The sequence below is a fragment of the Cinclus cinclus genome, chromosome 9, assembly GCF_963662255.1.
Source record: "Cinclus cinclus chromosome 9, bCinCin1.1, whole genome shotgun sequence".
Classification (NCBI taxonomy): Eukaryota; Metazoa; Chordata; class Aves; order Passeriformes; family Cinclidae; genus Cinclus; species Cinclus cinclus.
The window spans coordinates 24,165,019-24,192,099 of record NC_085054.1 but is presented as its reverse complement, the minus strand read 5'-3'; the positions used below and the strand labels follow the sequence as shown (position 1 = coordinate 24,192,099).

General features: G+C 41.1%; 1 protein-coding gene across 1 annotated transcript in view; it reads left to right on the top strand.

The window, feature by feature from the left end:
* LOC134047144 (von Willebrand factor D and EGF domain-containing protein-like) overlaps positions 1-27,081 on the top strand; it is a 161,844-nt gene that overhangs the window by 38,658 nt on the left and 96,105 nt on the right. Inside the window, exons 3-8 of the mRNA XM_062498093.1 lie at positions 6,702-6,927; positions 9,445-9,677; positions 17,772-17,861; positions 19,120-19,255; positions 22,864-23,081; positions 26,137-26,210. Of these exons, the coding sequence (XP_062354077.1) occupies positions 6,702-6,927; positions 9,445-9,677; positions 17,772-17,861; positions 19,120-19,255; positions 22,864-23,081; positions 26,137-26,210 (977 nt within the window). The remainder of the gene's footprint in view (positions 1-6,701; positions 6,928-9,444; positions 9,678-17,771; positions 17,862-19,119; positions 19,256-22,863; positions 23,082-26,136; positions 26,211-27,081) is intronic.

The window sequence follows — 27,081 nt, the reverse complement described above, 5'->3', positions numbered from 1 at the left end:
CACACACGGGGGCTGTGAGAGCCCTGGAATGCAACCATGCATTCCAGCTCAGGGACATGTCCCAGCTCAGGGACACAGCAAACTTTGCATTGAAAAATGAGCAGCAGCTCTTAAGGAGCGGCTTCTCATCCACTCATTTAAAAAAAAAAAAAAAAAAGAAGAAGGGAGTAAAAAGGGAGAAAAGACGGGAAAAAAAAAAAAAAAAGAAAACACAAGCTACAGAGAGAAAAAAAGACAGAAGAAAAACCCAAAACCTTTTATGTCAGAGAAAGTGAAAATATTAATTGCTTTCCTGAACTTGCCATCCCTTGAATCCAACTGCTGTCCATAAATTTATTCTTCCAGTGGCAAAATATTTTTTGATTGAAAGAGCTTTCCAATTTAGGCTTTGCCTGCTGAATTTCTCAGGGCAGGTAACAAATGATCCTGACCTTCCTCCCTCTATTTCTTCCTTGCCTTTCCCCCTGTGCTCCCAAAGGAGGTACAGCAATTACTGGATCCTGGATATGAACTCCTGGCCACAGCCACTTCCCTATCCAAAAAATATATTGTAGTAGAAAGCCAATAAAAATTTGCAAATTTTGGATCCTCAGGTACTAAGGCTGCTGCTACAGATCATGGTTTATTCTTCAAGAACTGCCAAATTATCTGTGAAAGGCAAAAAAGTATAGTGAATCTTTTACTGAGATTAAAGCAGTATATTAAGAAGGAAGAAAAAATGCACAGAGATGGCCAGACCATAGCTGACCTTCAGAGGAAGAACAAAAGATGGAAAAATTAAAGTTCAACAGAAAATCTATTAAAAATACAGAGAAGTACTTAACACCAATATGGGAAAAGATACATCAATTACAGAAATTCCAGCTTCTGAATTAAAATAATACAGGGTGTATGCCTACACCTGGATACATGTACATATGGGCAAGCCCCATGGGAGGCATAAACACTAAAAAGAAATGTGAGGGAACATCACATGCTAATGTTATTGAAGATCTGCTCCACAGTCAGATAAAAGATCAGTCTGTGGATTACAGCAGAGCAGTGCAGACTGCTGCCTGTAATGCAAATTCAAATGCCACACCACACTCACAGCAAAGCCAGAAACGGGCTGAAAAATCTCTTCTTCCTGTGGAGAAGTTTCACTGGCCCCAGGTGCTTGTCCTCACCAGCAGCTAAGTGTCTTTTTCTGGAGGGGGTGGTAGGAAAGGGGAATAATTTCATTTTTGCACATTAACAATCTCTAGCACCCCCTGCTTCGGAGACTTCTGACTTCAGACATGGGTTGTTCAATTTTCTTGTGAGGGCAAGAGGAGGGGCAGCCACTGATCTCTTCTTTGTGGTGACAGTGACAGGACCTGAGGGAATGGCCTGAAATTGTGTAAGGGGAGGGTTAGGTTGGATATTAGGAAAAGGTTTTCCCCCAGAGGTGGTTGGGCACTGAACAGGCTCCCCTGGGAAGTGGGAACAGCTCCAAGAACTCCAAGTGATCCACAGATCTTGACAGAGCTCAAGAAGTGTTTGAACAATGCTCTCAGGCACTTGGTGCGGCTCTTGGGGTTGTCCTGTGCAAGGCTAGGATTTGGACTTGATGTTCCTTGTGGGTCCCTTCCAGCTCCACAGATTCTGTGATTTAAATTAATTTCTCTGCCATGAGCCAGCCCCATAACTGCAATATTTTTTGGCACACACAATTCTGTAGCAAGCTTTTCTACAGGATCTTTAAGGACATGAGACTCTGTTTGGGAAATGCCCAGTAATACCTGCCTGTGATGGGGTATCAAGATAACTTCCAATACCCTTCCTCAGAAACTTCATCCTCTAAATGAACAAAACCCTCTCCAAATCTGAGTATGCTCTAAATTCGCATGCAACTGTAAATGTGCTTGTGTAAATGAAGGACGTGTTAGGCAGTAAGGGTTGATATTTCTCAATAGTTTCATTTTTCACAATATAGGTTTACTTTTCTGCATATATACTAGGATTAAACACAGGTTTAAATGGTAATCTTTGGTGAATAAAACAAGGTCATGTTAAAGCATGTCAAATCTAACCTGCTCATGATGCTTAATGTGTCAATCCCTAGAGAAGAAGATTTATTTTTCCATACTTAGTTTCACTCCCTCCTCTTTAACCTCTTCTAGAACATTTTATATTCACAATCAAAACACCGTACCTCAGCTGCCATTAGTTTATTATTTTGTTTCAATTATTATTTTGCCCTGAATCCAGCCCCACTTTGATTTGCAATTGTTGTATGAATTTAAAAGCAAGTGGTACTTTCAAGGTATTCTTTAATCTGTAATTCTTTCTTGAACACATATGTGAATATTCCAAATCATAATGGTAGGTGTGAGGAGCCTTTGTTTTTCTTGTTTGTTTTTCAGACACACAAAAAACCTTCTGTAGAAATTACAATTACAGCCTTTATTGTTCAGAGGCATGTGCTTAAAACAAAAACAAGACAGGAACCAGTTTAATTGCTACTACAGATATTCCTGACGTAAACTGATTTCTGTGGAGTTTGGCCCCAGACTGAATTTAAAAACAAAAACCCCCAAACTTATTTACTTTAACTGACTACAAAGAAATAATAATTTTTAAAAAAGCTAAAGTAGAGTTTTGAGTGGATAACAGATGCAAAATCACAATGCTTTAACTGCCAACCAGAAGCACACCAAAAAGCCTTCCATCTCCCTCCGACTAAAACAATGCCTTCCTCACATATGGTGCTACTTATTTTTAACAGCATAATTTGCAGCAACACCCAAGTGACAAAACAATAGAGCTTGATTTCTTTATGCAGTTATGAAGAACCACAGTGTTCAATCAATCAAACTGGTTGATAATCCAAACCCCTGAAAATGGAAGGAGATTTCATTGGATTGAACAATAATGGCTTGTTCCCTTGTTTTGGCAAAGGGGGGAAGCTTTTTATTTCAATTGTTTAGGTTTTCTAAATTGGATTATTTAAATTATTATCTGGTGCCTAATTAGGAATCAAAAATACTTAATGAATGCTTCCCTGCCACATAGAGTTGTTGCAAAGATTAATTGGGTAGGGTTTATAAAATGCTTTGAAGATTAAAAACACCACTTAATTACAATTGTATAAAGTATGGAAAGATACTAAAAAAGGTTGTCAACAGCCTAAAGTGTCCCTTTTGTGTTGGAGAAGTTCTCCTTTGTGCAATCTGTGTCACTGGATGCCCAAACTTGTGGAGTTTGCTGTCCCATAGAGGCAGCTGTGCAATTCCTCCTTCCTTTTGGAAATGCCGAGTGGGGGTGTGAGACTCCCACATCTCTCCAACATCCTCAGAGCAGCACTGACTGTAGGCATTGCAGCTAAATGCTCTGTCATTTGCTACCTCTGTATTCAATTTTCTGGTTACTCTCCCAAATGACAGCGACTAAACTCAATGCAAATTATGCCACAGTGGGGACTTGAAAAATTTGGCTTTTTGAAGCCTTTTCTAGATTGTTCTTCTAAATTTCTTTGCTTCTTTTTTTTTTTGGTTGTTTGTTTTTTAGGGGTTTTTTTTCTGTTCTTATCTCTACTGCTGATTGAACACATGAATATACATTTGCCCTTGCCTTCCCAGCTCTGTCTTCCAATTCAAAGAGGCCTTATGCAGCAAATAATTTTGGCTGGTGTGTGGCAACTTGCCTGACTCAGAAGGACCACATGCAGCTCGTAACAGAAAATAAACTCATGTGTGTCATAGAGCTGCCAGGAAAACAGAAATACTTGCTTTATACCAAAATCCTTCCTTGGCCAGCCAGTAATCCTGTATTACAGTTTGTTACAATGACTTGCTGCCTCACTGTCTGATATTTTTTTATCCTTGTAAGGGTTGGTCATTGTTTGTAATTTGTGCACGTTACATAACAAACTGTCTTGCTCAAGCAGTTTCAGCGCAAGATTGGCCAGGGCAAATGCAGGAGATCCCAGTGGGGGTTTATCAGAAAGCTGCAGGCTGACGTCAGTGATGCTAATCCACACTTTCCCCAGCCCTGAAATGGCTCACAAACTTCTGGTGAGGATAAAAACAGAGGGGGAAAATCACCATCCTCTTGCTCCAGCATTTCAGCTTTTCCTCTGTGTGTAAACAAGAGATCCAGGCCCACCTTTATGCATGGATCACTTTATTTTTTCACCAGCCAGAATGCACTCTCATCTATTTATCTTCATGGCCCCCAGCCCAGCAAAGAGTTGGGTGTCTCATTAATGAATTATCTTCCCAGCACTGCTGCAAGGCACCAAAGTGCTGTCACCATCTCAGCCACCTCCGCCTCTGAGAGATAAGGAAGTGAGGTACACAGAGAGTCAGTGATTTGTTATTTGCCCAAGGCTAAGTAGCCAGAGAAACTGAGGCACTGTGTGTGCCTGGCCAGCAGCTGCACTCCCAGTGGAGCAGCACTGACCTGTTAACACCAGGTACATTGGTAAAGGAAGAATCACATTTTTGCTATAGCTCATTTTTAGCAACAAAAGGTTTTTTTACAGATAATTGTAAGAGTATTTTTTCAGTTGGGATGGGTAGGTTGTGCTGTGTCTCCTCACCAAACCGTTTCCTACAAGACTCTCTGGGTTTGCACATGTCCATTGAAATCCAATGATCACTCATCCCTGCTGCTCTGCTCCCCATAACTAATGCTTCCCAGCTTGTGTGGTTCCAAACACCTCCAAGGTGAACTCACTGATACCTGCATTTTAGGGTGATTTCAAAAAGAATGTTCCAGTCCAGCAGTCTTTACTCACATATGCAGAGGCACTGACGTCTGCAGTTTCCTTGTGTAAGAAGAAATTCGGGTTGCAGGTATCACATCCAGATGAGTAGGAAGCAGACCACTGAGCTCCAGTTTCCATCCTTCTCTCTTCTACCATGCTGCTTCTCTGGATGTTGGTTTTTTCCACTCTCCTGGGTCATTACAAGTGCATGCTCATAAACATGCTTTGGAAACACGCCTTTTCACACCACATCTCACACTCTAGGTCAGAAGTTCACCAGGATGCAACAAATTCCCGTCATCTTTATTTTTTACCAGAGCAGAAAGCACCCCAGTTCCTTAAACTCTAAATAAACAAACAGAAAAATCTCTTATAAGCTGCACACAATGTGGCTTTTAAAGAAAGGAAGGGAAGAGATTGATCTAAAATTCCATCTAGAATTTTTATGTTGGCTTCCTCTTCTTTGCTTGCACAATGCTGTGGGGCTGCTCCTCCCCAGGGAGCTGCTCCGTTGTGTGAGCTCCAGTGCCACCTGCAAGACCACCAGGACACCAAACAGGGAAGGCAAGGTCAGCCACTCTGCTTGGCTGCTGCCACTTTTCAGGGTTAAAAAACCAACAACCTTGGACAATTTCAGTGGTGTGTCTCTGGAATCCTTGCTTTCAGAATCCTGACAATAACTAGCTTCAAATGGAAATCAAAATTTGGCACGTCACATTGTTGATTTTTTCAACTACCCTTGTCTTCCTGGGTGTGCACCCCTTCTCCCCTGCCCCTGCTTTCTGGCTTGAATAGCTCCCACGTGCAACTCAAACTGCAGCAGGGCATTGGTGCGTGACTTAATAAATTTATCCTTTGACTTTCACCACTTCCCCTGCTGTCACAAATAACTTTCGATCTTGATAGTGAAGCAGGGAAAAATGGAGAAAAAATGGTGGGTTTTGGATTGTTTGTTGTTTTTTTTTCCCAATGTGATTTATAGCCAGATACACTGGTAGGAATCACGTTCCTCAAGCTGGACTAGTAGAGATGGCTCAATGTCACTGACTGAAGAAAAGCAAAGCGATGGCCGCAGTCACGCTCTGCTGAATATGACTGATATCTGAGAGCAAATTATTGTCAGTATTTGGCAATAATTTCCAAACTTTAGCTCAAATATCTCTGTGCTTTTCATATTGGCAAATGCTAGGTAATGGTGCAGAAAAATGAGTCACCATTGTAATTGTCTTTGTATATTTAATAAGGACCTGATTACACCTAATCTCCTCACGGAGGTGCTTAAATTAAAGACAGCTTTAGAGAACCATGTTCCTTTAGTCAGGGGAGAGAGCCTGACAGCTACAGAGGGCAGCTCAGATCTGAGATTCCTGAACACACACCCCTAAGTTGGGAAATGGAAATCAGTCTCTCCTGGCCATGACTCAACATGCTATCATTTAAACAATTTAGGACCAATGCCTTCTGCTTTGGGATTTCCTGTGTTCAGGGTATTCAGGGAATTTGTTAATAGATAAAGCCTGAAAGCAAAAATAAAATTTAAAAAAAAATGTTAAGCCATGCATATCCTGCACATATGCTTTGTCCATTCTTTGTATGTGTGTGTCTCTTCAAGAGTGAAGGAGAGGCACACGCCCCACAAACGTGTCTGGTGCGTGCTGGAAGGGCAGGAGCTGTCAGGAGCAGGGCAGCTGTTTTGGAGGCAGGTGATCTAGCCTGCTTTCATGCTTTCATCTTGCTCATACAGACCAACCAAAAACAGAGGAAAATACTTCAGAATACTGTTCTTGTGCTCTTTAAGTGTTTTATCTGTGTAATGCCACCTCCCAAAACCAAGCAAGACATTTTCATCTCCACCCACACAGCTTTTTCACTGACCCTCCAGGTTCACCACACTCAGGGTCTCGGGTTTTAGTGATCTCCACGGAGTCTTTCCACACTTGCTGTAAACAGCTCCTTTTGTGTGCACCTTCAGATGAACAAATGTGGGACACAAGCTCCAGTGTGGCTGTCACTGAAGTCTGAATCCCTGCCAGCTCCTGGGGAGAGCAAGAGGCTCACGGGCTGTGCCACCTGGCAGGTCTTCGGGGGCACCAGGGACTGCTGCCTGTTCCGGATCCCCGTGGCCGTCAGGAACTGCGGCGCTTTCTTTGTCTATCTCCTGCAGCCCACTCCAGGATGCATGGGCTACTGTGCAGAAGGTGAGGACCAGTAAAGTATTTATCAATAAGATTACTTATGCCTCTCAGGCTGGGTGTTCAAAGGCCCCAGTGTTGCAGTGTACATCTCAGTGACCTTGCGAGTCAAGCGTCACTCCTGCTAAGGCGCAGAGCGTGTAGAAAATAAATCAGTGGCAGTCCAAGGTGTTCCTGAAGAATAGCTGCTATTACCAGTGCAAAATGTAATCTGGTGTGTATTACCGAAGCGTTCTTTGCTGGGTTACAGCTCACAGGTAACCTTTCCCACTGTCTTTGGCTCCACTTTGGCTTGAAGTTGCAGAGCGAGTGAGCAGAGGCATCTCAGCTGTACCGAGGCACTGTATCCAGGATACTGTCTCTAAGGCCTCTTCTTATCTTTAATAATCCAGCATCCCCCCTCAAAAAACGGTAATTCTGAAACTCTGCAAGAAGAAAAAAAAACAAACTAAATTGATAACATCTTTTTCATGACATTTATATAATTGCTCTCATCAGAAATAATTTTCAGCCTACTACGAGATATGTAACCCCTGCTTGGTAGCTAGGAAACAAAGGGAAAGCAAAAAGCAATTGCTCATGCAGTTAAACCTCCTGAACTTCAGAGCATGGCCAGGTGCATATAGATTTCATCAGAAAACATGCTTCTTTCTCAAAATGAAAAAGTTACTTTCCTTTTAGTGATTTTGGACAGAAACATGACTCTGAGAAACTAGGGTTATCAGCTTTTCAATCGGGCAAAATCCAAGCTTAAATAAATTTTAAAGAGAAAGATAACTATTTTCTTATCTTTATCAATATTTTAATATTCCTACTTGAAGAGGAAGAAGGAAGGAAAAAAGGCTCAAAGAACATGAGATTAATTCACTATTTGAAATAAAAAAAATCCATTAAAATAAATGAAACCGATTCTTACTCAGAAATTACATTTTAACTGAATAGAGTAATTTTTCAGTTTAAGCTTGGCTTTTTTTATAAACTATAAGATTTCCACTACTCTTGTTCAAAGAATTTTTTTGCCATACATTTTGGGTGAATAACTTTGTTCTATTTGATGATTCATACCTGTTCAGTGATGTAAAGCTGCCTGCATTTCTAATAAAAGAAAGCTTATCCCTTCCCATCTATCCCAATCTCATTTTCAGTGAGGTCCAGTCCTTCAGAGTCTTTAATTTCTTGCCTTTTGGAAGTTTTTGCAGTCTCATGCATTGGATGGAAAATACTCAGAGCTGGAGTTTTTTTTACTGGGGGGGTGTTTTACCTCACTGGCTTAAATTCAGTTGTGAATATTGCACCACAGGAGGCTCAGCTGGACCCAGCTGGCATGGCTTTGTGTCAGGGTCAATTCCCCAGCCCCTTCTGCTGGAGGTTCAGGACACCAGTCAGTGCTTCTGAGCTGCAAAACAAAATGGATTTAAAACTCCATAACTTGGCAGAAAGGACACAGCTGGGAAAAGCAGTGTTCGTGCTTGTAATTCCACTCACATCTTCCTGTGAGCTGATCACCTCACTCTGTCCTTCTGGGATAATTTCCTGCACACAGTCATGATGTGAGCCATGGTTTGAGGCAGCTTCTCTGAGAAACAAAAAAGAAAAGGGTATTAACAACTGGTCTTTATTCATCTTTTAAATAACTTCTTTCTTTTTCTTACCTCTTGCTGTTTGCCCTGGACAGATGTTAACACATTGGTTCTCTGCTCTGCAGGAGCAGCTTCATATTTTATTCTCTTGGGTTCCCACGTATTATGTTTCCTACACTCCTCCAAAAAAGTTACTTAATTTATCCTTTCAAAGCATCTGAACCAGCTTCATGTTTTGTTTGAGTCTGGGTCTCTAGAGATGAAAAACATCCCCTTACACTATTATACTTCTCTTTGTTTCTACTTTGTAGGTAAGTTTAACAGGAAGAAAGGTTTCAGACTTCATTACTTGTTGAAACCTACAGAAAGTGAGTTGTATTTTTAGAGCAATGGCATTATTCTGGGCAGAAGGAGACTATATTGAGCAGACCTAGCCTAGATACATCCTAAAACAGCCTGGGAAGGATCTTCACAGTAAGGCAAGAGGGGCTGGCTGCTTTCTGAGAGTCAGTTTACCTCTGCAACATAATGATTTCTCATATCTCTTCTGTGCTTACTACAAAAGTTGGATCAAAAGGCTGTGCTCCAGGGAAATGCAAACCTGATGACCTTTGCCAGAGTAATTAATTTGTGTTAATCTGAGTGCTTCATTTCAATAATATTTCTCTCACTGCAAATAATTTTATTTTTTTTTTAAAAAGTCACATTCAAAACCAGCAGGTCAGATGGTATAACAGCAATAGGTAGTCAGTACACAATTAGAAATTTTTGCATTTCATATGTAACACACCTTCTTGCTTGCATGGTTACTAATTAAGTCACAGGAACATAAAATGTAGTGCTTCTCCCATGTTTAATTACACTGACATCTTCTTGTTAGAGAACAACTGTAACATCAAAATAACATTTTGTGCTGCATCCCTCTTTTGTTTCCCTGTTCCAGACAAGCTCACAAGCCTTCCTCTGCAACCGGTCATCACTCCCGAGCTCGTGCAAGGCCGAGTCCACCTGAAGTGCAGCTACAGCCCCCGTTCCCTCGAGCCCCCAGTGCAGTTCAGGGTGCTCTGGTCTCGCCTCTCCAGCCCTGGGCAGAGGCAGCAGATCCACCAGGAGACAACCCCGCTGCTGTTTTCCCACCTGGAGATGGACGGCGCAAATCTCCGCCTGGGAGACACGGTAATGTCGTTCCACCTTCAGCAGCACGGGTCACACACCCAGAGGGGATCAACCCTTCTTCCTGAATCTTTGTTGTGCTTTCATTAGTTCTGCTCCTCACTCCTTGTGCTTAGAACTACTGCCCAAAAAAGACCTGAAACTGTTTCATGACAAAATTATTTAATAATGTTAACCCGGCTCAGGACCTGTAACATTTCTTTGAATTGCAGTGAGTTCTTGGAAGGTATTTTACCATATTCTAAAGGAAAATTGAATATTTGCAGTTACATTACACCTTGAATACTGTGAGGTCTGTATAAGTGGTGGGTACTTGTGCCTGAGACAATTTTTGCTCAGTACTTTTTGTGTCTTGTGACAGTGAGATTTTGCAGCAGAGGCAGCTCAGCTGCATGCACTCAATAATTTTTATATCCATGGACCAGAGACACAATAACATCTTTTCACAGAAAAAAAAAATATACATTTTAAAATAGAAGGAGATTCATTTTATGGTTTTTTTTCACTTTGTTCTGCCTCTCTGATTCCAAATTCCTGGTTCAATAGCATACTGAAAGATAGAGTTCATTACAAAACAATCTTTAACAAGTATATTTGATGGCTTACAGAGCAACAATGATCTGCTCTCAACAACAACAGCAAAACAGAAAGCAATACAGATGTGAAAAAAATTGACTTGTGTATGAATTCATGGCCTTTTATGGTACAGAAACAAGACTTTTAAATTTAAATTAGGTTCATAACTTTTATAGGCAGAAGGACATTAGTGATGCTACAGCAAACAAAGAATAAATAGGGATAACAGCCTGGTGTTAAAAGTATGTTGAAAATAGTGTTGGTATTTTCAGCTCTGCTTTGAGGCCATGGAACCATAGAATACCAGCCCAAACAGAGGGTTCAAGGTTCATCTGGTCTAAATTTTATTGGCAAGAGTATAGTCTAGATAAGACAGCCCAACACCCTTTCCTGCTAGACCTGAAGTGTTCGATGTTGGGAAATCCACCACTGCTGAGATTATTCCATTGTTATCATTGTGAAAAAAAATCGTTTTGTGTTGAAACTGAATTTTCCCTCATCTTTTCCATGCTACTTCTTGTAAAAAGGGACCTTCCATCTTCTTTGTTTCCACTCTTCTAAAACTGGAACATGGTGAAGATGTTTCCCCTAAGCCTTATTTTATCAAGGCTGAATGAACCCAGTTCTCTCAACCTTTCGCCACATGGCAGCTTCCCTGTCCTTGGCTCATCTTTGTGGACCTTCTCCAGCCTGCCCACATGTTTTTGTGCACTGGTGACCAAAACTGAACACAGTATTCCATGTGAGAAATGCTGACAGAGATAACAATTTCTTTAGCCCAGTTCAGAATCTGACTGATGATGCCCTCACATGTTATAACATGAGGCAGATAATTCTGCCAGTTTAAGACATGTTTGTGCCATGATGAGATATGCTCATCAAAATAATTTCACATGCAATCACTTCAAATCTTGTTTTAACAGTCATCAGGGATTCAGAGAAAATATGGTTCTGTTAACAAGTAGCATTGCCAAATCTCTCTAAGACTATTTTTATTGTATTAAGTTTCCAGTAAGCCTTCTTTCTCCTCTGCTGAAACTATTTGTTTAATGTAGTGGGTTTAGTGAGACTAAAGCATTCTCTTCCTTGTTAGGCTTCTTTAAAGGTCTTCATGGCCTATTTGACTAATTATAATTATCCATAAATCATCACGGGTGAAAACCAAGTGATGAAGCTTCAGCTGCAACTGAGAATTCAGTTTTACAAAATGCAGATTTTAAAAAAGCATTTCACTGTGTTTGCCATCCCAGTCTGAGTGTCTAACAGGAGTCAAAAAGGAGAAAACTCACTTCCAGTGATGTAAATCTGAAGAAATTTAGCATTTGTAGGGTTACCCTAGAGGAAAGGTGATGCCATTAAAAGGGGAATCCAACCCTGGGTACCAAACTCTCCCACACAGAGGCAATGGGTAACTCTCACCTGCTCAAGAAAGATACATGTGGAAGAATATTCTCTCAGGCAGCATCAAAGGGAGGCCAGATTCCAACAGATAAAACTATATGAGAGAGGAGACAATAAATTAGGAGCACTTTCCAGTACTTTTTCCCCTTGTCCATGCAGAGCCCAGTGGTAGCATCCCCAAGGCTGTGCACTCCCAGGGTGCATGAGGGGCATTCAAGGCAGAATTAATACCAGGACAGAGAACTGGCAGTATCTTGAAATCTGCTTGCCTTTTTTGGACCTTTTTAACTCTACCTGCACAATAATCTGCATTTGGATCCACACATTCATGGTTTCTGTTCCTTTCTTGACAAAAAACTACAGCCAAGCAAGGCAATTTTTTTACACCATTTTTTGGGTGGTTGATGTCGGTGCTATTCTTTGTCAGTAAAAAAGTCTCCAGGTAATAGGTCAGTCACATAATGGAATAGCTATTGATATATTTTAATATGCAGTCAAACCTTAGAGAAGAGTTGAGATTTACCAGCCAACAATCTTGAACTTGTATTGACAAAATAGCCAGTTATTTTTTAATAGCCTATCTTCCTCCCATCTTTGGGTTCCAATTCTGTTATTTCAGACAGTAATGCTGGCAGCAAAATGTTCATGAAACTGTTGCAGTCTTAAATAAATCTATAACATGCCACTATTTCTCTATAAGCTCTGAAAGAAGCCTACTCCATCTGATATGAAAATCCTGGCATTCCTAAGCCTTATTTATGTGATAGTGACAGAGGTCATTTCATTCCTTGAGGCACAGCGATCTATAAATTATAGCAGCACACTGTGAGTAATGAGTTATGCTAAGAAAGAAAGGTGTTTAAAAGAAAACTGTGCAGATTTTGCACAGCACAGCAATCCAAAAGTTCACACGGTGAGGAGCAATTGTCACCCTACATAAACCATGGTGCTCGTTGTGAAATAAGAATGTTTAAGCAAAGCCAGCCTTTCTGAGCTCTGTGATAGAAGTGGCTGCTTTGCATGGCACTCTGCAACAGAAGGAGATTATGCCCCAGCCAAAAAGATAGCAAATTATTCCTCAATATATAAAATAACTATTTTTTCTCTCACAAGGGAAAAAGTGTGAAATCTCATAGAGTGGTTTGGATTGGAAGAAACCCAAAATATCATCCAGTTCCAAACCCCCTCCATGGGCAGGGACACCTTCTCCTAGACCAGGCTGCTCCAAACCCCATCCAAGTTTGCCTTAAACACCTCCAGTGATGAGGCAAGAGATATTACAGTCCTGTTGTTCTTGGTGCTGAAGATAGCCAAATCTTGCAGAGCACATACACTTCATCTCTCAAGAAAACAGGATTTTTGTCTTATTGCCAGCCCTTCTAAGAGATGTCCCAGTTCAGCTCAGGGGAGAGAAGCAGCTCATACCAAATGATGGATCCACTACATTTATTGCACTTAGAAGGAAAACCCGGGGCATATGGGCTCATAAATGTTAAATCAGAATCAGTATATACCTGTGGAAATACTCAAGCACCTAGAAGGCCATCTTGAGTATTTTCCCCTCTCCTCTCCCAGAAATAGTAAGGTCTCATCTTACAGGCCCCCAATCAGCACTGACTCTCAGCTTTTCCCCTTTGGGGTCTCGTCATGCCCTTGGCTCTGCTCTCACTGACTCAGACTCTGTCACTGCCCAGCTCAGAGGTCTGCAGGTCTGCAGCAGCATCAGTCCAAACTTACAAAGTGGCATTTCCCCTGCTTAAGTACTAACCCCCTCCCAACCACTGGATTTGTCAAAGTCAACAACAGGAATAGGAAGACCTGCCCGTTTGTAGGTCACAGCTGAGTTTACAATTTCTTCCTCAACCTCCAGGTAGAAAATGAGAAGCATCCCCACAGAAACAGAACTCTAGGTGAACTTGAACAGAGATTTTAAAGCAGAAAGGGTCAGAAAGCTGATGAGCAAAACTCTGCAGATGATAAAACACCTTACTACTACCCTGGGAAAATTTCCTTCCTTAGCAGAATAATGACCTAGAATCAGCTTCCACACACTGCCTGGCCATTTGACAACTGGGAAGGGCTGTCTTCTTCCTGTACAGCCAGTAGCAAAGTGAGCAGAGCTGGACTACCCGCAGTGCCAGGTCACACAGCTGCACCTGCTCCCTCCTCTCCACAGCCAACAGCCCCTCGCAGGGAGTGATTTGTGTTCTAAAGCTGGAAGGTCTAGTTCATTAATTAAATCAAAGACAGATTCTCCCTACTTTCCCCTTCCTGCTAACCCTTCTGGAAAGCCTTCCCAGAGACTTTGTTCCTACCCCTTTCTGCAAATACCTACAGCCAGATCATTTTCTCGAGTTAATGAGAACTATTTTTCTTTTCTTCCAGCTTCCCTAGAAATGTCATCCCTCAGTTCTGCTCATCCTTTGCTCTTTTCATCAAGGCTGTAAACCACAGCTCCCTCCCACACACCCAGCTCCCAGCAGAGTGGTGACTCCAGGTTTTTCTGACCCTAGCCCATTAGTGTTTAATGGAGAAGGCAATGGCAGCTCCAGCACCCTGACAGCCATCAGGAGACACCTTACCCTGCCCAGCCCTCCACCTTCCATCCAGGAGCATTACCTGTGACTCTGCAGCCCCAGCCTGCTCTCTGACACCTACAGGAGGGTGGCTCCAACCCCAGAGTTCATAATCAGGCTCCAACTAGGCACCTGCATCTTCCAGCAGTGCCCAAATTTCCCTGCTGAAGGATTTCCCAGCAGTAGGCAACCCTAAATGCTTCCTGTGTTGAGAAGGGAGCTTCCCACAGCTGCCTTCATTAACTGAACCCCTTGTATGAGCACAGGGGGAGAGGCTGATGGAGAGGAGACATGGCAAAGCTGGATCTGCTTTGCCCCATCCATGCCCCAGCCTGGACTCCCCACACTTCATTCAGAATTAGTTGGGGGGAAAGGTGAAATTGAAGATGTTTTTATAGTCAAAATAAGTAGAAACAACTGATTTGGAGGAAACTTGAATTCTGAAAGCTGTAGGAGAAAATATCCACATTTTAATGTGCAAATTATTAGGGAGAAATTTTCTGGAAATGGTGACGGGTCATAGGATTAAAATATTCTCCTAAATTGTTTCACAGAACTAACTGACCTTCACCAAATTAATGACTGACATCTGCTTTTAGCCTAAGAACCTGCTCATGGGGTTCATGTCAAAATGGGTGCAACTCTGAGTCCATGGAAGGTGGGAAATCTGCTCCAACATGCACAAAGGGAGACACTTCTTAGCTAAAAGCGCCTTTTTTGATAAGAGTTGTGTGCCTACCAGTTTTGCCAGCACACAGGGAAAAAGAAGCACCCCATGCTAAGAAGCAATCCAGTCATCCTGTCCAAGGGCACCTGTCCCTTTAAAAGCGATGATGAAAAAATAAAATTTGAATTTTTTTTTTTTTTTGACAGATCCAATGAGTTTGTGGAAAAATACTTCCTAACTTGTCATGGCCATCAGCATACTGCTGTCAGTGGTGCTTTTATCTCTTTGCTTTAAAAAGACTGCACCCTGAGATGGATGTAGGTGAGGGGGGAGAAAAAGAGAAAGAAAAAGTTGATTACTGAAGTGCAGAAAAAAAGAGTTAGTATTTAGCTGAAGGCAAAAAAACCCCTCTCCTCCGTGGGATGACTATCATAATTATGTGACAAACTGTCAACCTGTAGCTCAGTAGCTGATGAACATATCTGCTGATTGTGAGATGTGCACCCAACAAGGAAGAGGCAATACGAGGGAAGGAATGATATAAAAGACAGAAGTAAAATATAAATTGTGATGGGTGTCCATGCATTTTTAATTTTTAAAGTTTGTGCTCACCTCCAAAAACGCTGAAGATTGAGCTGGGATGGACTGATAGTCTAGAGATATATCAGTCCCTCATTAGGGAGTAAATTTTTATTAGAGTGTTTGGTGCTTTATCAATAAAATATACCTCTAAAATATATATGAGAGGAAATACAGCAATGCTGGGTTCTGATATTTGCCAGAATATCACTTTGGGGAAGATCACCAGGCAATGCCTCTGTCAGTGCTGAGCATCCCTGTGCCTGTCCCTGCTGCAGCTCCATCCCTGGCACAAACACTCCACGTGAGGGGATCTCAAAGTGAATATTTTTGGTTAAAAGCACTGAAGCCAGAAGTGCAAACAGCCCAGTGAGTGTAAATACATCATCTGCAATGCGGGTGCATGTGATCTGCTCAATGAGCTCTGCAAGGGGGTCAGTGCTGTTTATTTTTTGGTAGGGGGAATATGCATTATCTGAACTCTTTCCCTGTTGTCATCGCCTTGTCAGATCCTGATTTTGCAGACTCTCCCTGTGGCAGCAGCAGGAGAAGCTGCAGGAGCATGATCAACACTCACTTTTTGCCTTCCCAGCAGAAGAACTGTTTTGAAAAGTCTGTAAGCTGAACACAAGCCTTTAGGGGAGGATTGGAGATAATAAATATCTAATGATAGCAGAGGCTTATTACCTTGAGGAGACAACAACTTGCTCTCTTTCAGAGGTAAAGTGGATAACTATGAAATATCTGAGGAATTTTAACTATAAAGTATCTCTGTGAGGTGAGATCTGTGTCTGTTTTCCCCCCAGTACACCCAGTATGACCTCAAGGCTTCCATCCTGTTAATGTAATAAATGACACCATTTTCACTGGGCCAAACTGTCTGGAGCTTTCTGCAAGAGAGTGAGAAAAATTGTGAAGGTAAAAACATCCCAAAAGGCACATAAGCCTGGGACTGAGCTGAACTGGAAATAATCCACTTGAAGAGCACAGAAAACACAAGTTTTTCCCCACAGCCCTACAAACAAGCCTGTATTGCTGGTTAGGAATTTCTGCTGTGCACCAATGAGGTAGGGAAGAAGATTCTTCAGTTTGGAGGAAGCTCATGACTTGATGGCAACGAGCAGAGATTTTTTAGGGTGCTAAAAGAAATATTGCAGGCTGTTATGCAGCCCATGCCCATATGACCACATGAATCTGGGAATATCAAGGTGTGGAACCTGCTCTGCAGGTAGTGGTCATGAGGGTCGTGCCTGAGCCAGCAGGTGAGAGCTACAAGCATCAGCATGGCCAGTGAGCAATGTTGGAAAATCTATCCAAAGCTATTTGCTATAGTGGAAAATAAATTGGATTGGTCCAGTTCTTCCTCATGGGTTACTTGAGGTTTAAAAAAGGCAGCAACTATAAATATGTAATCTGAGTTTCTGGAATTTGATTTAATATGTCACAATCTGTTATTCCGTTTCCAAGAAGACTAAAAAAAATATTTAGAACTACAGTTTCAGAGTCTATTGTCATTTGCGTTAAGGAAAATTTCTGTATTTTAATCTTATGATGCTAGAAATTATTTTTGCAATTTGGATTTTCTGAAACCAATGAAACATTAAGTTAGCAGATGGTGTGCAGGCTCAGCAGAGATAAAAGTTGTGTGGCTGTGCTAGGAATACACCATAAGTGTCCTGGTACATTGTGTTTGGGGGAGTTTTCTGTTTGGGTGAATATTTTTTTTATTATTTTTACTACAATATAAACCCTGTAGGCACATCTGCATCATCTTTCATAGTACAAAAAGGGGGGAAAAAGGAGCTTCTTTTATTGCTGACACAGTTTCTGAGACTGGATGACTGTCAAACTAATTTAAATTTTAAAATAAAATGCTTACAAATCTGGTTCAGAGAGAAGATAGTTGATCCAGTGGACAGACTGGAGTCTGGGATCCCAAGAGCAAAGGTCTGAATTCTGAAAGTAATATATATGAACAGTATAATTTCTCTTTAGTGAAAGGAATTAAAATCAAAAGCCAAAGATCTTTAAAAACTGCAGAAGAAAACACATCGTACGCATAAACTGTGATTATTTGTTGAGACAAAAGCCATATTCCTTTGCTTATTAAGTGCATCAAAATCTCAAAATTTACATATAAATATTCTCAAAGCCTAAATCCCCAAAATATATTTCAGCAGTAGAATGAAAGCTTAAAAGCTCTGAGCAACAGGAAGATGCATAATTATATGGATGTTATTCAAGGAATGCTATAGCATGTGCAGTTTATTTATTTATTTATTTATTGATTTATTACAGGTCTTTTGCACTGTCGCAGCTTTTAGGAGGGGCTCTCCTGAGCAGCAGTCACTGCCTGAGGACAGCAAAGGTTTCTATGCTGGGATTAAGGTAACACCCATGGCCCTGAGTCACTGACTAGGAAATGTTGGAAAATCGTGATGAAGAAACATAAGTCCTGATCATCACAAGCAGTGCTGCTTGGAGAAAATGAGGTTCAGTTTGTCTGTAGAACACCCTGAAGCACCACTGGCACCGTGTGCACGTGTGGACACTGATGTGCCACAAAGCACAGGCCAAGCTACGTGTCCTAGTAAATGTGCCCTGAACTGCTCTGGGGGTTTTGTGTGATGGGAAGACACACCTGCAAACCTTCCAGGATGCACAATTCTGTTGTAATTAAACCAGAACAAAGTGAAGACAAGCTATGAATTTTTATCCGTGTTTCGGTCGGGCATACAAAGCAGAAGTTGCTGGAGATAAATTCACACAGAATGCAAGGACCAGGTCTAATCCCACTCAAGGATTAAGCTGCCAACCTGGCAGTCCAGGAGATTTTGGGAATCTTCTGAGTATCTGAGTGTCATGCCTCCATGAAAGGGGTTTCAAAAATCTGGCAGCCCATTCTCTGTGGTATCTGAAGAGCAGTTTCTGAGGAAAATTTTTAAATGTCAGAATTTTCCAAGGAGTGGAAATTCCCATTTCCAACTAGCCCTGAGTGCTACTTCTGCTGTATTCCCAGGACAATAGGCAGACAGAAAAGGCACAACCCAAGCTCTCTCCCTGGGAGCAGGGGTGTCCAAACCCCTGTCATTTTTATGTGCAGAGAAATTCTTCTTCCTGCCGTAGTGGGGAAGGAGAATTGTTCAAAAATTGCAATTATTTTGCACCTGGTGCAGACTACAAACATAGAGTCCATGACCATAAGGTTATGCCAGCCTTTATGCTGCGGTATTTCTCCTACTGCATTGGGACAGGTGCTCCTTTAAACCAGGGATATTAACAAATAATAAATTCTACAATATTATTCTCAGGTTTAATAAAAGCTGGCCTTCAGATTTGGAGATAAGAAGAAATTACACATTATATATGGGAACTGCAAACATTTTCTTAATTGCCAAAAATGTTCAAGTATGTTAATAGCAATTTTATCTTACAAAGCTGAAGATCACAATTGCAAAATGTATTATTATTATTATTATTGTTAAGGAGATTATGTTAAAGATTATTATTATTATTTTGCAAGTAATTATACATATTAATAACTGATTAAAACCACTTAAGACTTCATAGATGTCAGCATTGCCTTATTAATTTGTCATCTCTCTTGCCAGTCAAAACTATTTAAAAATTGTTGTCTTATTTCCAGTTTTTACCAGAATCACTAGAAATTGCAGAGGATGGCAAGGAGCATGTTTTGACTATCCTGAGCACAGTACCCATTGCCTGTCCTGGGCAGGACAATTCCTGTAAAATTGCTTTGCAACTAAGTACTGAGGACTTGGGTAAGAGTTTTACATATTGATATTTTACTTATCAAATCAATGTCATTACTTTTTCCAGTAGTTAAGTTACAATGAATTCCAATAAAAAATATATTATGTAAATAATACCAAAGGGCAGAAGCCATAAAATCAGAAAACTAGGCCATATTTTTATCTGCAAAATAAACCAGCTGATAATATCTGATGGGTTTTAAAGGAAAAAAAAAAAAAAACAAAGCCATAAATCTGACTAGCAATAACCTGAACAGTAGTCTGTTGAGATTTATGGATGAAATAACTGTGAGTAGAAGAACTTATTTTAAATTCCAGGAGTGTAAAATTCCATTTTAACTTTTTTTTTTTTTTTTGTAGCAGGAATGTTCTTAGGTAGAATAATTTCATTAATTATCAATAAAAAGCTTCCCTGCAGATTTATTATTCAGTAAATGCATAGTGAAGCCTTTTTTCTTTCTTTTGTTGGCTTATAGTTTTTGCCTAACCTAATAGAGAAGGAAAAAGTCATTCTTGTTCTTATGTATTATTCACTTTCTAAACATTTAGGGGTTTTTATTTTATTAACTTGAAAACATTGACAATGTCACTGAGGAAACTCTCGCCCTTTTATTTAGCAAATGTTGTCTTCAGGTCAATCAGGTGGAATACCCTTCCTGCCTAAGGGTGGCATGTAGGTGTTTATTTTCTATTTGCACTAAATAAAACAAACCTTTTTCTAACAAATCACTTCTTTCTCTTCCATAAGTGATTCAATGAGATAAATGTTTAGAGATAGGATTACATCTGCAGTTTCTCTACCCACAAAAAGCCAGCTTAAAAAAAGTTGGCAAAACCCAGATAGCTCCTGATAATTTTTTTTTATTTCCTTTCCTAGCTTTCCTCAACATCAGCCAAGTGCTTAGACAGAAGAAAGAAAAATAATTTAAATTATATCATAACACAATGAACTTAAACTGAGCAGGACCTTATGGTTCCAGCAGCTGTGCTGGCTCTTGTACATGGAGTACTTTGCATTTCTCCATGGCTAAGTGCTGCTCTGCTCTACATATTGCTCTTGGCTTGGAGTCTGTGCTGCTCCATCAGGAAAACATCCACTGAGCTCACGGGAGTTTCCTTGGATTGTGAGGTAGAGGAGAAGCTGCCTCACGCTGAGGAATGGGGGATGTTGGTGCTGCTGTGTGCTGGGGCATCCCCACAGACCCCTGGCAGCTCAGACCCTGCTCTGAGGATCAGATGGGAATTAGTCCCAGTCAAGGCCATTTGTTTAACTCATTCTCTTTGGCATCGATCAAGGCTTTCAGAATCTTCCTGACACTGAGAGCGTGGGCCAGGAGCTCTCAGGTGGGGGAGGCTGAGCTCAGCACGTCAGACTGAGACTGACCCCTCAGCAGGGTCTCCTCCAGTCCACAGTGTGCACTTGACTGGAAGAAAGAGAGGACACAACACTTGCAGAAGCAGCTCTATTTTCAAGCTGACAATGAGCTTGATGTGTTGGTGCCAAGAGGTGCCAGGAGGAAGGCACAACTCCTCCAATTAAATCATATTTGAAGGAAGTTGTCACTGAAGTGGAAAACTTCTGTTAGTTTCAATCAACTAGTTTCTGCAGCTTAAACTAAACCCATCTCTAGCCCTTGGTTGCTCCATCCTGAGGCTATTTCCTCAGATGACACTTGGGCTGTTATCTGTTGGGAAATCTATATATGCTTAAGGCTGGGGATCTGCTGCTGGGTGTCTGCATAACCACGTTTGCTCTGAGCCTTTATTGTCTTTAGGGTCCATTAGTTTATCTGAAGGAATACTGCGGGCTTCTAAAAAATGTGTGCTGGCCACAGTGCTGGAAATTAAAAATAAAAACCATTTTAGTTGTGATTCGTTTATACCGAATAAATTAACTGACAAGCTTCTTGTCTGACTGAATCCATACAACTACACTGTTGTGCTAATTATGTAGGGAATAAGTGATAAGAAAGCTAATTACAAGCACAGAAATATCTCTCCAAGCTCAGACAATATCATAATGAATGCCAAGGCACAGCAGAGCCGCTGCAGTTCGGCTTCTGTTAAGTTTATCGCTACTATTTTGACAAGATGATTTTCTTTGATTTTAAACTTTTGTTCTGGGTTGTGAGCACAGCTCATGGGGCTGTAATGGCAATAACTATTCCTCATGGAAACCTCCAATTTAATTGAATCAAGAACCTTGAAAATGAGCCAGGGCTTTTCTATAAGACGTGAGGTGAGGCAGCCTTTAAGGATTTGATATGAGAGATAATATGTCATTAATATCTGTAGATTTTAGCTCAGTTCCCATAGTACTGTACAGGGTTAATTTAAATTGTGTTTTGTAAGATTTTTCTATAAGGAATAAGACACTGATTATTTGATTGCATTAGAAATGCCATCTTAAAATACTTTAATGCCATCTCTATAAATTATTAAGCAATTCCACAAATGGGAAGAGTGGTACAAAAATCACTTATTTTAGTATCAGAAAATCACTTATTTTCATCTCATCTTAATTTTATGGCCACCATTTCTAGAACTTTATTCTTAATCTGATGATCATTAGCAGTCTGGGCCAGAAAACTAAGTATTCCTCAAGAAACGCTATAAGTCCTGAAATCAGCAGTTAGATTTTGACTGGTTTCAGCAAGACCACAGTTTCATTTTCTATCAACCAAAGGATTCATGAAAGCCTGAGTAGCTTCTTGAGGAGAAAATGCAAACTGTATATAGTGCAGACCAGATGGCTCAGAACAAAATGCTATCGTAATTCAGTGTGTGTGAGGGAAAACACACCTATGGAAATGAAAATTCAGGTTTTCCCTTTACCTGAGACCTCAGCAGAAAGGGTCAGGAGCCAAGAGAAGTGGACACTGCCATTCTGGCTGTGTGTAGAGGTCTTGTTAAGAAAGATATGATGTGCAGTGCCATTGTCACATTTTTTTTATCACCACACATTTCTCTACCCACCACAGAGGCTGACATAGCCAGTATCTCCATAGCTTATTATTTTTCCCCTTTTTTTTTAGTGAATTTATCAGCACAATACTTCTGTAAAGGATACAGATAAAACTATCATCATTTTACAGACTGGGAAACAAAACAGCATAATTTAACTAAGCCAAAAAATACAAATACAGACCTTCTGCCTTGCTGTTGTGGATACACAAACTTACTCAAGAACCCTCCCTTTTCATAACAAAACACCTCTTTATTTTAAATTAAAGATCTCCCAGAAGATATCTCCTTACACATCAGACAGTGAAAGAGAAATGTTTCCCTGATTAATCTCTTTCTTTGTCATGAGAACTCCTCATCTTCATTCACTGGGCATGGGCCCTTAAAGATAACACTGTCATCCCAGAAATATTAGCACCTGTGGAAAAATAGACAGCACTGAGTTTTTAGTAAACTTTGGGGATAAAAAACCAGCACAGTGAAAAGTGCAGAGGGATGCCAGATTCACTCAGTCACAACTGTCTTCATGCAAAGCCCATCTGGCTCCAAGGCATGCGTGTCCTGGAAAGAGAAGCATTTGTGTTGAACAGAACACGGGAACGAGCTGCGCTTGGGATAACTCTTGTCAGACTCTGTGTTCGTGTTCCCTCCAGGCAGCCAGGTACCAGGGCCCCCTGACATCACCCTCTCGGCCTGCCAGGTGGATCTGCTGCCCGATTCCTGCTCGGGGAGCAGCTGTGCAGCAGCCATGGTGACAGTGACAGCCGTGACAGACTTTGTGCAGGACGGGAACCGCGTCAGCCGTGTCCGCGCTCAGCCGGTCGCACCAAGGGATTTGCTCTGGAGGGATTACACACCCAGCGACGTCAAGGTTAGGTCCTGAAACCAGTTCAGTTGGAAAATGTGGCAAATCTAAATGAGAGGCTTTTCTTTTTTTCTTTCCACTTTTTTTTCTTTTTTATTTTTCGGGTTTTTTCCTTTTTTTTTTTTTTTTTCCCAAGGAAAATACATTTTTAGGGATGGTTGTCATAATGGTGTGGGTTGGAAGACCATCCAGTTCCACCCCCTGGCACAAACAGGGACACCTCCCACTATCCCAGGTTGCTCCAAGCCCCATCCAACCTGGACTTGGACTCTTCCAGGGAAGGGGCAGTCATGGCTTCTCTGGGCCACCTTTGCCAGGGCCTCCCCAACCTCACAATAAGAATTTTCTTCCTAAATCTGATCTAACCCTGCCCTCTGTCAGCAGAGTAAAGCAAAACAGTCACTTTAAATACCAAGAAAATTAACGTGGAATTTCTTGTGCTTTGACAGATTTAGGTTTGATTATTAATCCGCACATCAGTAAGCCCAAGAGCTGGGACACAGGGGGAACCAGGAGTGCTTCTGTCCACTGGAAAAGGGGAGAGGGAGAAAGAACATGGGAATGAGCCTTTTTGAGAAGGAGGGAGGGGGAAACTGAGTGTTTGGAGAACATTCTCTGAAAATGCAGAGGAAAGGCAGAGCCTGAGAAAGGAGAGAGGAGAAGAGGATTCAGCAGTGCAGTGTCAAATTTGTGACTGTGCCATGAATGGCCAGGACACCTTCAACAACACACGTGGCTGCTCCATCTCTTCATTTATACCACTACAAAATGTCCAAAATTATATTAAGCAGTCAGGAGGGCAAGCCACACTTCCATTGTAGAAAGCCTGGCTAAAGAAATGTGGCAAACAAGGACCAGCCCTTTGTCTGTTAAGCTATTTCAGGTCCTCAGGTGGGAGGTTTGAGAACTGTAATCCCACAGCCCCACAGAATTAACCAGAGCACAGATTTGACTGAGCTAAATTTCTCAGAGCAGGGGCACATCCAGGCTGGCATATCTTAAGTAACTGAAAACAACCCCCTAGTGAAATCCACATATTCCCTGTCCTAATTTTTGTGGACTTTGCCATGAGAGAATGTGATTAAACAGGACCAAAGAATTTTTGTCACCAAAGGCAAAATGCTTAGCATGGGTGTATAACATTTCATCTCCAGAATTGGCTTCTTCTAAACATTTTAAGATTCTTAAAACCAGAAATTGCAGCTAATTCAGTGCAGTGTGCTCACACACTCATAGTTTTTCTTGAAATTACAAATTCTTTCATTAAATATGAAGATGTATCAAGTGTGAAATTGAATTAATCAATTTTAATAATAAATTCCATTTATCTCAGTTAAAACTTGATCTGCGGAAACGTACTAGACAATTCCTTCCCTTCTCTCCCCCCGATTTCTCCGTTGCTGCTTTGCAGTTAATTAGAGGCCTTAATGTAACATAGTACTTGCAACACAGCAAGAAGAAGTCCTTGTATTAAAATCCACATAATCTCTAATCCTTCTGACTTGTTCAGATATTTTTGATTTATCTGAAAATTGAACAGAAATGGTGGGCAGGAACATCCTGACACATCTAGATAACTGTAAATAGAATTTCCTCAGCAAATTACTCCTGCCTTCAGCCAGGAATTGTGTCTTCTGCTGACATCATACAAGAAAGAGCAGACCAGAAAGGGCCATATGGGTTTGTTTGTGCTAAATTTTTACTTAGGTTGTGCGAGGTTCTGGAGAATATGGGAAAATTCTGAGACACTTCATATCACACAGTAAAGTCAAATGGTACAACTGACCCCAGATCAAAAATTTATTCAAAGAGAGGTTCATTTTTTCAATCCTCAACACCATCAGTCTAAAAGTTTGGTGTGCCAGACACAGGTGGGCATCTAAGAAGTGTTTCTGTGTCATGGTTAAAGGACATTTTGAAATAGAGATGATGCATTGCTGCAGGTGAGGAATTTTGTCATGAACTGAGGTTCTATCTTCACCCTCTCATTCATTTATTTAATTTTATCCCTGTTCCCAAAAGCCAAGTTCTGCTTTGTCACTGAAAGACTGCACAGGGATATAGCAGCCATCCTTCTTCCCCGCTCCATGGATCCTGGTAGAACTAACTGAAGTGCACTTCTGGACTCCTCATGGGCAAGGAGGGAGCAAAGAATTAACAGCACTGGCCAATAAATCAGTCTGTCAGGATGGATAATGGAAAACCATAACACTCCCAACAGTATGACTGGGAGCTCTTCATATCACAAACCACTACACAACCCAGTCCTGCATTTTTGGGAACTGGTCAGCAGAGCACTCAGCCATTAAAAAAACACCCTCTTGAGCAGAGCTGACAATGTGGGTCCAGTGCTGTCTGAGATTCAGGTGCTATAGCTCCAGAGCCCTGTCTCTGGTTTCTGCAGGCACATGTGTTCCCTGCAGGGTACCAGGGCTCTCACAGCTCCTGTGTCCCAGCTGGTGCCCAAGGAATCAGGGGCTGATGCAAATTAAGATCTCTGCAGCTGTAGTAGATCCTTTCCTGTATCACCCACATACTTAAAGCAGTGTGGTTTGGAGCCTCCTCAACAATATCTGATCAATATCCACATCAAATAGATAAATCAGCCATTCAGATGCTGTAACAGGAAATCTGAGGTCAAATTAGGGGACAGGCAGCTACTACTAAAACATGCTGATGTTACTTAATTACAGAATACCTTTTTACCATACTTCAGGCATTAAAATTAGTACAATTTAATGAGCACTCTATTCTCCTGGTAATTTCAGTGAATGATCTGTTCATTAGCAAAAAGTTTTTCTAAAAAACTTCAGCTTTTACCAGATAAAGGAAGACATTACATCAGGTGTACAGGAACACTTTGAACTCCCTTTATTGGCTATGATTGAATTCTGTTGTTTGAAAGCGAAGCCTGTTTTGTACCTATCTGCAATCATGTTTCAGAAGTCAGATTATAGTTTGTACTTAACCCATGAATCCTGCCCCTAATGTTCTGTGAGGAACAGTAATGAAGAAAAACTGCTGTGTAGACTGTATTCATTACACATTTCATTTTAACTAGGTCACAGTTCGAGACCTCCCAACAGGGAACTGCTACTCTTTCACTGATCCACACATTATCACATTTGATGGATGGTGAGTATTTTACTTTGAAATAATTTGGCTCAATTACTGCAGTTATCAGTGTCTGGATGTGGCATGCATTTGGGTTTACATTAGAATATCAAAAAAAGCATTGAACAAGTTTGCTCACAATGAGGAATGTACTGTTCAACAACACACGTGGTTTCCTTCCAGCTGTGTGCTCCTTTTAACAAAAGGACAGGAAATAGATTAATCTTTGAGAAGCAATGGGTTTGAGTCTGAACAATTTTTACAAGCCAAAGGTCAGGTTCCAAAATGTTCTTCAAACAGATCCATTGCTAATGGCTTTGAGAGGCTGTCTACACCACGTGTCATCGTGTCAGTGACTTCCCAGTGTCACCCAAGTGACATGTTATGTCACCAGGGCAGCACAGCACACAGGGACAGCCTGGTCCTTCCCAGGAGTTTAGAAACATCTGGTGCAGAGTGACTCATCAGAAGGATGCTCTTGATTTCTTCTACTTCCAGAGCTAGTTTATGTCCAGCTGGAACTGACAATCATAAACACAACCAAAAAATCCCATATAAAGATGGTTCTAATGTCTCAGATAAAAAAACCCAGAAATTATAAGTATCAAATATTGGGAGAAAAAGGCAAAAATAAAGTTGTGCATCCTCCTGTAGTGTCCAAATGTCCTTCTGCATTACCCAGCAATAAGCTGCTTAAAGACTTACTGAGCCAAAGTGGTGCCTTTGTGTTTGACGGCTTGAACTGTACAAAACTTTTTCACATTTAACTCCCCTAATCATCCATTAATATATTTATCCCAGATAAGTGGCATTACTGAAAGTTTTTAAAATTTGCACCTGGCACGTTTGATCTAGTGTTGCAAATATTTCAGACAATATTCCAAGTTTGTCA